A 12,272-nucleotide genomic window follows, 5' to 3' on the forward strand; every position below is an offset into this window, starting at 1 on the left:
CATTATTTTGCCTATTTAGAAAAATCTTACCTAACAATCATAGATGATTGTAAAGTGATTTATCAGTCAATCATGCGTAACGGGCTATATATTTGAAAGAAATGACTTATGGATTGGGAGTCAACACAGTTAAAATTCCCCCGCCTCCCCTTTTTCCCGACGAGATCAAAACCTAACATATAAAAATAAAAAAGAGTTTACAATCCCTAAAATTACAGACACTTTTTGGAATTATCACTCTCTACATTTGCGCATTTCCAATTTAGATGTATGCTTTTTTATAAAATCAAAACTTGAGTTTTCACTTTCCCTTCATGCTGTAAACAATTTTGACAAGATGGCAAAGAAATCACAACAAAATGAAAATTTAGAAGTTTATGCATGAAAAAAATTTAAAACAAAAACAAACGTAAGTAAAGAAAATTTATTCACACACCACAAATGAACATAAAAGTTTTGTTATCCAAGTTTGGGAAATTCCACTAGTTCAACCCTAATAACTTTGAATTTTATAAGAAAGGGATTTTTACTCTCGTTTTAAATATGGATATGCATGCATGAAACATGTTAAAGATGCAAATGACCTATGGATCCAAACCTTTTAAAGAGAATAACAAATGTTGATTAAATTCTCAAGTGAACGTGCGATGGGATATTTACTCGAGTCAAACAAGCCATTATTTTTCCAATTTACAAAAAGCTGACCTAACAATGATAGATGATTGTAAAGTGATTTATCGGTCAATCATGTGTAACGAGCTATATTTTTTTAAGAAATGACTTATGGATTGGGAGTCAACACTTAGTTAAAAAGCCACCACTTCCCCCTTTTCCCCAAAATTGTAAAACCTAATATATAAAAACTAAGAAGAGTTTACAATCCCTAAAAATTTGAGACACTTTTTGGAATTTTCTCTCTCTACATTTGTGCATTTCCATTTTAGATGTATGTTTTTTTCTTACATCAAACTTGACTTATCACTTTCCCTTCATTTTGTAAACAATTTTGACAAGATGTCAAATAGATCACAGCAAAATGAAAATTTAAGAGTTTATGTATGGAAAACATTTAAAAAAAGCAAATGTAAGTAAAGAAAATTTATTCAAACACCACAAATGAAGACAATTTTTTTTTATCCAAGTTTGGGAAATTCAACTACCTCAACCCTAATAGCTTGGAATTTATTTGGAAAGAGATTTCTACACTGTTTTAAAAATGGATATGTATTCTTGAAACATGTTAAATATGCAAATGACCTATGGATCAAAACCTTTTATAGAGAATAACAAATGCTCATTAAAATCTCAAGTGAACGTGCAGTGGGAAATTTACCTGAGTCAAACAAGCCTTTATTTTGCCCATTAACAAAAAGTTTACCTAACAATCATAGATGATCGTAAAGATATTTATCGGTCTACAATGCATAACGGGCTATATTTTTGTAAGAAGTTTCTTATGGATTGGGAGTCAACACTCTGTTCAAAAATCCCCCACTTTCCCCACTTTTCCCTACGATTGCAAAAGCAAATATATAAAAAAAAAAAGAGTTTACAATCCCTAAAATTACAAACACTTTTTGGAATTATGTCTCTCTACATTTGTGCATTTCCATTTTAGATGTATGTTTTTTTCTTAACTCAAAACTTGAGTTTTCACTTTCCCTTCTTCTTGTAAACAATTTTTACAAGATGGCAAATAGATCACAACAAAATGAAAATTTTAGAGTTTATGTATTGAGAAATTTTAAGAAAATAAAGAAAGTAAGTAAAGAAAATTTATTCACTCACCACGAATGAACACAAAAGTTTTGTTATCCAAGGTTTGGAAATTCCACAAGCTCAACCCTAATAGCTTGGAATTTTATAAGAAAGAGATTTCTACACATTTTTTAAAAATGGATATGCATGCTTGTAACATGTTAAAGATGCAAATGACCTAGGGATCCAAACCTTTTAAAGAGTAAACAAATGCTCATTAAATTGTCATGAACGTGCGGTGGGATATTTACCCGAGTCAAACAAGCCATTATTTTGCCTATTTACCAAAAGCTGACCTAACAATCATAGATGATTTTAAAGTGATTTATCAGTCAATCTTGCATAACGGGTTCTATTTTTTTAAGAAATGAATTAAGGATTGGGAGTCCACACTCAATTAAACATCCCCCGCCTCGCCCTTTTCTCGACGATTGCAAAACCTTATATATAAAAACAAAAAAGAGTTTACAATCCCTAAAAATTACATACACTTTTTGGATTTATCTCCTTCTACATTTGTGCATTTACATTTTAGATGTATGCTTTTTTCTTAAATCAAAACTTGAGTTTTCACTTTCCCTTTATCTCGTAAAATATTTTGACAAGATGGAAAATAGATCACAACAAAAAGAAAATTTTAAAGTTTATGTATGGAAAAAATTTAAAACAATAACAAATGTAAATTAAGAAAATTTCTTCACACACCACAAATGAACACAAAATTTTTGTTATCCATGTTTGGGAAATTCCACTAGTTCAACCCTAATAGCTTGGAATTTTATAAGAAAGATTTCTACACGTGCTATGCATGCTTGAAAAATGTTAAAGATGCAAATGACCTATGGATCCAAACCTTTTAAAAAGAATAAAAAATGCTCATTAAATTCTGAAGTGAACATGTGGTGGGATATTTACCTGAGTCAAACATGTTATTATTTTGCCCATTTACAAAAAGCAGACCTAACAATCATAGTTGATTGTCAAGTGATTTATCGATCAAACATGCGTAATGGACTATATTTTTTTAATAAATGACTTATGGATTGGGAGTCAACACTCAGTTAAAAATCACCTGCCTCCCTCTTTAATCGACGATTGCAAAACCTAATATATAAAAACTAAACAGAGTTTACAATCCCTAAAAATTACTGAAAGTTTTTGGAATTATCTCTCTCTACATTAGTGCATTTCCAATTTAGATGTATGTTTTTTTCTTAAATCAAAACATGATTTTTCACTTTCCCTTCATCTCATTAACAATTTTGACAAGATGTCAAATAGATCACTACAAAATGAAAATTTCAGAGTTTATGTATGGAAAAAATTTAAAAGAATAACAAAAGTATGTAAAGAAAATTTATTCACACACCACAAATGAAAACAAAAGTTTTGTTATCCTTGTTTGGGAAATTCCACTAGTTGAACCCTAATAGCTTGGAATTTTATAAGAAAAAGATTTCTTCACATGTTTTAAATATGGATATGCATGCTTGAAACAAGTTAAAGATGCAAAATGACATATGGATCCAAACCTTTTAAAGAGAACAAAAAATGCTCATTAAATTCTCAAGTGAACGTGCGGTGGGATATTTACCTAAGTCAAACAAGCAATTATTTTTTCCATTTATAAAAAGCAGACCTAACAATCATAAATGATTGTAAATTGATTTATCGGTTAATCATGCATAATGGGCTATATGTTTGTAAGAAATGACTTATGGATTGGGAGTCAACACTCAGTTAAAAATCCCCAGCTTCCCCCTTTTCTCGACGATTGTAAAACTCAATATATAAAAACTAAAAGGAGTTTACAATCCCTAAAAATTAAAGACATATTTTGAAATTATCTCTGTCTAGATTTGTGCATTTCAATTTTAGATGTATATTTTTTTCTTAAATCAAAACTTGAGTTTTCACTTTCCCTTTTTCTAGTAAACAATTTTGACAAGATGGCAAATAGATCACAACAAAATGAAAATTTTAAAGTTTATGTATGGAAAAAGTTTAAAACAATAACAAATGTAAGTAAAGAAAATTTATTCACACACCACAAATGAACACAAAAGTTTAGTTATCCAAGTTTGGGAAATTCCACTAGTTCAACCCTTATAGTTTTGAATTTTATAAGAAAGATATTTCTACACATGTTTATAAAATGGATATGCATGCTTGAAACACGATAAAGATGCAAATGGCCTATGGACCCAAACCTTTTAAAGAGAATAACAAATGCTCATTAAATTCTCAAGTGAAAGTCCGATGGGATATTTACCTGAATGAAACAAGCCATTATTTTGCCCATTTACCAAAAGCTGACCTAACAATAATAGATGATTGTAAAGTGATTTATCGGTCAATCATGCGTAACGGGCTATATTTTTTTAAGAAATGAATTATGGTTTTGGAGTGAACACTCAATTAAAAATTCTCCGCCTCCCTCTTTTCCCGACGATTGCAAAACCTAATATATAAAAACTAAAAAGAGTTTACATTCCCTAAAAATTACATACTCTATTTGGAATTATCTCTCTCTACATTTGTACATTTCCATTTTAGATGTATGGTTTTTTCTTAACTCAAAACTTGAGTTTTCATTTTCCCTTAATCTCGCAAACAATTTTGAATAGATGGCAAATAGATCACAAAAAAAATGAAAATTTTAGAGTTTATGTACTGAAAAAATTTAAAACAATAACAAATGTTAGTGAAGAAAATTTATTCACACACCACGAATGAACATCAAATTTTTTTTATCAAAGTTTTGGAAATTCCACTAGTTCAACCCTAATAGCTTGGAATTTTATAAGAAAGATATTTCTACACATGTTTTAAAAATGGATATGCATGCTTGAAACATGTTAATGATGCAAATGTGTTATGGTCCTGAGGTTAAGTACCTATGCCTTCTGCTCCTAACCAGTAGTCTTTTGGGTAGTATTGGATCGGTGCTTAATATTTGGTGTCAGAGTGGGCGCTATGTCCCACGTTCGAGTCCCCGTGTGCGCAAGAGGACCGCACGCTCCAGGCATTGGGCCGTAAGGGATTATGGGATCCTGACCCGGCTCTCATTGCTGTGTTATTTCTACAATGGTTGTCGGCTCGGGTGGGCGGGGTGTATATTTATAGTCTTGGGGTTAAGTACCTATACCTTCTGCTCCTAACAGGCCTGTCTTTTGGGTAGTATTGGCTAGGTCTTTGACAGGACCACCCTCTTCCCATGAAGATTTGTGTCATGTCGTTGAGGAGTTGCATCATAGTGTTGAGACAAATTGAAGTCGAACTGGCGAACTTCAATCAGTAGTGTCCGCCATCAATGACACTCTTCAACACTTACTTCGGTGAGTGGAGGAAGGTTTTGCTCGAGGTCCTACACAGCAGGGCAGTTCAACACTTCCTGCCGAGCCCCAACCTCCCCACCCGCACCCACCTCCACCACATCTGCACCACCAACCTCCAGGTGCCATGGGACCCCGTGCACCACGCCACAATATGGTGCCCAAGTATGCAAAGCTCGACTTTCCTACCTATGACGGGTCTACGGATCCCTTGATTTGGTTACACCACTGTGACCAGTTCTTTTATAATCAAAGAACGCATGCTGCTGATCGAGTCCACTTAGCTGCCTTTCATATGCTTGATGAAGTGCTCCTATGGTACCAGCAATTTCATTCGGAGCAGCATATTCATGATTGGGATTTATTTAAAGAATATTGCATGTTGAGGTTTGGCCCTCCTACACGTAGCAACCCTTTGGGGGATCTGGTGAATTTAAAACAGACAGGGACCATTGAGTTGTATCAGAAGCAATTTCAGGAACGCCTGACCAACGCCAATCGATTTGTGCCTCCTACACAATATGTAAATTTATTCATTGCTGATTTAGTGGAGGCCTTGCGTTTGGAAATAGAACTGCATGATCCTCCAGACCTGGCCCATGCTATGAACCTTGTTGGGACTATAGATACAAATCAACGTGTCCTAAAGGTGTCTCTGGTCCGACGACCATCTTGGCCAAGTAGGGCACCCACTAGTGCCCCCACATCCTATTCAGCATCTCCACGCTATGGCCAAAATCCAGCAATGCGTGCTGACAATTCGACTTCCACTCCACCAGCACAATATATCCGTCGCCTGTCTAGACCCGAGATGGAACAGAGACAAGCCAAGGGGCTTTGTTACAATTGTGATGAGCAATATGTCCAGGGCCACCAATGCAAACATTTATTTTGGTTGGATGTACTGAATGAGGGAGAGGAAGATCCACAGTTGGAAGATAGTCCTTAACCAAACTCAGAAGAATCCCCCATTTCCCTCCATGCTATGACAGGCATGCACAACTCCAACACTATGCAAGTCAGTGCCGGATTGCAGCAACTCCAGTTACTAGCATTAGTGGATTCTGGCAGTACTCACAATTTCATTAGCCAGCAAGCCGCTCAACAACTTGGTTTGGTGGTTCAAAATAACACCGGCATTTCAGTATCCGTTGCCACTGGGGAAAAAATTTCAAGTGCGGGCATTTCTCACTCTACTGAATTTCATATTGAAGGGCACTCATTTGTAGCAGATTTTTTAGTCATGCCACTGGCTGGGTTTGACTTGGTACTGAGCATTAAATGGCTCCAGACATTGGGGCCCATATTATGGGATTTCAAGGCACTACTATGACTTTTATGTACCAACAACATCCTATTACACTTCATGGCACTCATGCTCCCACATCATGTACTCTTCAGGAAATTCAAATCCTGGACGCATATCACTGTAAGTTAAATTTCTTAATTGCATAATTTGGTGAATTATTTCTGGCGCCTACTGCACTTCCTCCTTTCAAAAATTGTGATCACCGTATCCGTTTGAAATAAAGCACTGAGCTTGTGGTGGTAAGGCCTTATCGTTACCCCCACTTACAAAAGATGAAATTGAGCGACAATGCCAGACTATGCTCGCACAAGGGATTATTCAGTCCAGCAGGTCTCCCTTTTCTTCACCAGTGTTATTCATCAAGAAACATGACAAATCCTGGCGGTTTTGTGTTGACTACAGAGAGCTCAATGCTCATACCATCAAAGATAAATTTTCCATTCCAGTGGTGGATGAACTATTAGATGAATTGCACGGGGCCAACTTATTGACCAAGCTGGATTTGAAATCACGGTATCACCAAATTCGAGTTCACTCTTCTGACGTGGAGAAGACAACGTTTTGCACGCACCATGGGCATTCCGAGTTTTTAGGCATGCCATTTGGTCTATCCAACGCATCTTCCACCTTCTAGGCCCTCATAAATGAGGTATTTCATTCCATCTTATGGAAGTTTGTTTGTGTTCTTTGATGATATTCTGGTTAATAGTGACCACTGGGACGAGCACCTTCAACATCTGTGCCAGGTGTTCACTCTCCTATGTTATCATCATTTGGTTCTCAACCAATCCAAATGCTCAATGGGAACTTCAGAGGTAGCATATTTGGGCCACATCATATCAGCCTCTGGCGTGAAGGTAGACCATAGCCAAATTTTGGTAGTGGTCGACTGGCCTACTTCCACATCAGTCACAGCGTTAAGGGGGTCCTTGGGACTCGCAGGTTACTATAGAAAATTCATTCGTAACTATGGACAGATTGCTGCTCCACTCAACAATCTCCTTAAGCGCAATGCATTCACACGGTCTGACACAACTGCGTCCTCCTTTGAGGACTTGAAGGCAGCATAATCATCCACCCCGGTACTCCAGCTTCCCAACTTTGATGAATTTTTTGTTATTGAATGTGATGCATCAGGTGGAGGTATTGGCGCAGTCTTACAGCAGCAAGGACACCCCATAGCTTATTTTAGCAGGCAGCTAGGCCAACATCACCAAAAATTAGCTGCCTATGAAAGGAAACTGATCGGCTTAGCAAAATCCATTCAGCACTGGAGGCCTTATCTCTGGGGGTGCCCCTTTGTAATAGGGACCGATCATTGCAGTTTGAAGTACTTACTCAAGTAGCGTCTCACCACTTCCCCCCAGTAGCATTGGTTGAGCAAATTGATGGGATTTGATTTTATTGATGAGTATAAACCAGGCCACCTCAATGTGGGTGCAGATGCCTTGTCCCGCAGGGACCTGTCTGAGCCTCATCTACACGCAATTATTCAGCCACGATTTCTTTTTGGACTCCATTCAGGATGGAACTCAGCAACAACACGAGGTCCTTGAATTATATCACAATATTGAGCAGAAAACATTGGATAGCAATTTGACCATTCAGGACCGACTCATATTGTTCAAGAATTGGATTTATCTCCATCTGACTTCGCCCCTCATTCAAAACATATTATCTATGTTTCATGGCAGCACACATGAGGGCCGACAAAAAACATATTTTCGTATAAGTCAAGATTTTTACTGGCGGGGCATAAAAAGTTGTGTGGCGGACTATGTGACAGCTTCCCATATTTGTCAGCGGAGCAAAGCGAAGTCCATAAGTCCCACAGGGTTGCTGCAACCACTTCAGTTACCTTCACATGTATAGGCAGATCCATGGACTTTATTGATGGCCTTCCCCCATCCTCAGGCAAATCAGTCATTTTTGTGGTGGTCGACCGCTTCTCTAAATATGGACATTTCTTGCCCCTGGTGCATCCATATATAGTGACTCATGTGGCCTAGCTCTTCCTGGATCAAATTGTCAAACTACATGGCATGCCTTGTCTATTACAAGTGACAGAGATGCAATCTTCACAAGTACTTTCTAGAAAAAAACTATTCAAGTTGCATGGGACAAAGTTGGCATTCTCCTCAGCCTACCACCAGTAGATTGATGGACAAACAGAGGTCGTCAACCGTATCATTGAGATGTATCTCCGTTGTTTTTTCGGGGATTTGCCTAAAGGTTGGGTCCGGTGGCTATCATGGACGGAGTTTTTTTATAATACCTCATACCACACAACACTCGGCACAACTCCTTTCAAAGTCGTTTATGGCAGAGATCCCCCTTGACTCTTATCATATGAACCTGGTTCTTCTAGGGTGGCAGCTCTTGACCAGGCCTTGGCAGAACGAGATGGAATGATCCACCAGGTCCGAGACCATTTACAGGAAGCTCAACATACAATGAAAGAAAATTATGATAAATGGCATCGCGATCTTGGCTTCGTCTCCAACATTACCGCCAGCTCTCCCTTACGGCCTCCAAACGTCACAAATTGTCCCCAAAATTTTATGGGCCATTCCAAGTACTGGAACGCATTGGCATTGTGGCCTACCGTTTGCAGCTTCCACTAGATGCAAAGATCCATGACGTTTTCCACATTTCACAATTGAAGGCCTTCCAGGGTGACTCTCCATTGCTCCACACCCCTTTGCTACCACTTTAGGAGGGGCGTGTGCTTCCCACCCAGCTCAGGTGTTGCAGGCTCGCCGAGTCCAGGGCGACTGGAAGCTTTTAGTATAGTGGGCCAACACAGACCCACTTGACACTACATGGGAGCCCTTGGCATCTTTCAGGGCTCTCTACCCAACTTTTGAGCTTGAGGACAAGCTCTTTCTCTAGGAGGGGGGTGATGTTATGGACTCCATAGCATCTCAAGTAATAAGCAGACACAAGAGTTAATTTACGTAATTTGATTTTAATGTGTTTGGATGGTTTACTTTTAATTTTCTTATAACTAGTGCCCCTTGGTTTGGGCTTGATATTTTGTGTCCCTAATCTTTTTGTATGGAGGAAAACAGGCTGGAAAGAGAATTAAGCATTGAATCAATTAGTTTAGTTGGTTGGATTCTCCCTCTCTGAGGTCCAAGGTTGAGCCTCCTTCAAGGCTCATTCCATCCCAAGCTATTGGGCGTTCCAAGCACAGAAATTTCCTCTCTTCGTCCGTAGCAAATGTGGAGGAAAGAGGAGAAAGAAGGGTGACGAGATCCATGGCAAAGGTAGAACCTAACATTTTGTATCAGAGTAGGTGCTACGTCATGCGTTGAAGTCCCCGTCAGTGCAGGAGGACCGCATGCCCTTGGTGTTGGGCCGTAAAGGATTATGGGATCCTGACCCAGCTCTAGTTGCTGTGTTATTACCATCGTGGTCGTTGACTCGGGTGGGCGAGGTGTATTGTTATGGTCCTGGTATTAGGTACTTATGCCTTCCGCTCCTAACAGGCCAGTTTTTTTTGTAGTATGACTAGGTGCCTAACAAAATGACCTATGGATCCAAACATTTTAAAGAGAATAACAAATGTTCATTGAATTCTCAAGTGAACGTGCGGTGGGATATTTACTCGAGTCAAACAAGCCATTATTTTTCCTATTTAAAAAAAGCTGACCTAACAATCATAGATGATTGTAAAGTGATTTATCGGTCAATCATGCATAACGGGCCATATTTTTGTAACAAATGACTTATGGATTGGGAGTCCACACTCAGTTAAAAATCCCCCGTCTCTCCCTTTTCTCAATGATTGCTAAACCTAATGTATAAAAACAAAAAAGAGTTTACAATCCCTAAAAATTACAGACAACTTTTGGAATTATCTCTCTCTATAATTGTGCATTTCCATTTTAGATGTATGCTTTTTTCTTAAATCAAAACTTGAGTTCTCACTTTCCCTTCATCTCGTAAACTGTTGAATTTATGGAAAAGTGAAATACTTCATTGACATCAATAAATTGTTGTCATCAGGGTACATAAATGTTATGGACTCCATAGCATCCCAAGTTATCAACAGGCGTAGGAATTAAATTATGTTATTTCCCTTTTCATGTATTTCAATTTGGTTTGGTTTGGTTTGGAGTTAATTTGGCGTGAACCAATTGACCCATGGGTCAAGATGAATGAAGGTTAAGCATTGAGAAATTTAGTTAAGATAGGTCAGATTCTCCCTCCAAGATCTAGGTCATATTTCCCTTTGAGGTCCAGGTCGAATCTCATTCAAGGTTCAATCCATTCCATTCCAATTTCCACCATTACACGTTCAAGGAACACGAACCCTCTTCCAGCATCAACAGGCAATCTGGAGGGAAGAGAGGGAAGAAGGGTGACACGACCCATGGCTCGGGACGATCCCAACATCATGGTATCAGACAGGTCCACCCTTGGGGGTTCCTCTTCCCAGAGGATCTGCGATAGATAATTGATGAAAATTGCCACAGATCAGAGGCAGATCTTGCTGCTCAGCGCCAAAAAATTGATGACCTACAAACCACGATGAACACCATGGATTCATCCTTACAACAAATTTTGTGGCAACTTGTTGTGCTTGGGGGTCGAGGGCCACTTCTGCCAGTAGACGATTCTCCTCAGGCCGAGCAACACCTCCACCAGCCACCACCACTGCGCCAGCCCCATCCCCCAATGCCTCCTCACGCACAGGGACCAAATTCGGTTCCCAGGTATTTCAAACTAGACTTTCCTACATTTGATGGGTCTAAGGACCTCTTGATCTGGTTACACAAATGTGACCAGTTCTTTTCCCATAAAAAACCATTGGCGGATGACAGGGTTCATTTTGCCGCATACCACATGCTTGATGAAGCGCTCCTATGGTATCACCAATTCCAAAATGAACCTTTGGTTCATGATTGGGCGACCTTTAAACAATCTTTCATGTTGATGTTTGGTTCTCTAGCTAGTAGTAATCCATTGGGTGAATTGATCAATTATAAATAGACTGGTCCCCTAGATGTGTACCAAAAGACCTTCCAGGAACGTTTTTCCAGAGCTAGTGATTTTGTCAAACCCTCCCAGTATGTTCAAATCTTTATTGCTGGCTTGACAGAGGCTTTGCCTCTGGAAGTTGAATTACATGGTCCTACAAAATTGGACCACGCCATGAATTTGGTCAGGGCAATTGATAATAAACAGGGTGTTTTAAAGGAGTGATTGGTCAGAAAATCAGTTTGGCCAAACAGGACAACCTCCACTGTGCCTTCACCATATTCAGGGCCTCCACGACCCAGTGCAGCACAGCGTGCAGAAAGTTCTACCTCTATGCCACCAGCCCCTTATATAAAAAAATTGAATAGACAAGAGATGGAACAAAGAAAGGCCAAGGGCCTTTGTTTTAATTGTGATGAACAGTATGTCCAGGGTCACATATGCAAAAGATTATTCAGTGTGACTCTTTGGGAGGATTGTAAGGACATATTACCCGACGAAGACATTGTTGATACAAAACAAGAGGGCCTAGAGATTTCACTTCATGCCATGCCATGACTGGCTGGCACAGTTCTAACACCATGCAAGTTTCGGCACAGTTGCACCATCTCCAGTTATTAGCATTAGTTGACTCTGGCAGCATGCATAACTTCTTCAGTCAGCCAGCGGCCGTGCAGCTTGGGTTAGTAGTCTAGCAGACCATAGCCCTCTCAGTCTCAGTCACCAATGGGGAGAAAATCATGAGTGTGGGTATTTCTATAGCCACCCACTTTTATATTGAGCGCCACTCCTTTAGTGCCGATTTCTTGGTGATTCCACTAGCAAGATTTGATTTGGTACTTGGAGTTAAATGGCTCCAACAGTTGAGGCCCATTTTGTGGGAT

General features: G+C 39.1%; 2 protein-coding genes across 2 annotated transcripts; both read left to right on the forward strand.

Moving 5' to 3' along the window:
• Positions 1-6,078: 6,078 nt before the first annotated feature.
• LOC137954925 (uncharacterized) lies at positions 6,079-6,426 on the forward strand. The gene has a single exon (XM_068801814.1). It carries the CDS (start codon positions 6,079-6,081, stop codon positions 6,424-6,426), a length of 348 nt encoding a protein of 115 aa, XP_068657915.1.
• Positions 6,427-7,046: 620 nt separating this feature from the next.
• LOC137954926 (uncharacterized mitochondrial protein AtMg00860-like) lies at positions 7,047-7,472 on the forward strand. Its single transcript, XM_068801815.1, has one exon. The coding sequence runs from the start codon at positions 7,047-7,049 to the stop codon at positions 7,470-7,472; it is 426 nt and encodes a 141-aa protein (XP_068657916.1).
• Positions 7,473-12,272: the final 4,800 nt, after the last annotated feature.

This window comes from Aristolochia californica, unplaced genomic scaffold (assembly GCF_029961685.1).
Source record: "Aristolochia californica isolate CCGP_79_NKW_82.1479 unplaced genomic scaffold, dmAriCali1.0.hap1 SCAF_2, whole genome shotgun sequence".
Classification (NCBI taxonomy): Eukaryota; Viridiplantae; Streptophyta; class Magnoliopsida; order Piperales; family Aristolochiaceae; genus Aristolochia; species Aristolochia californica.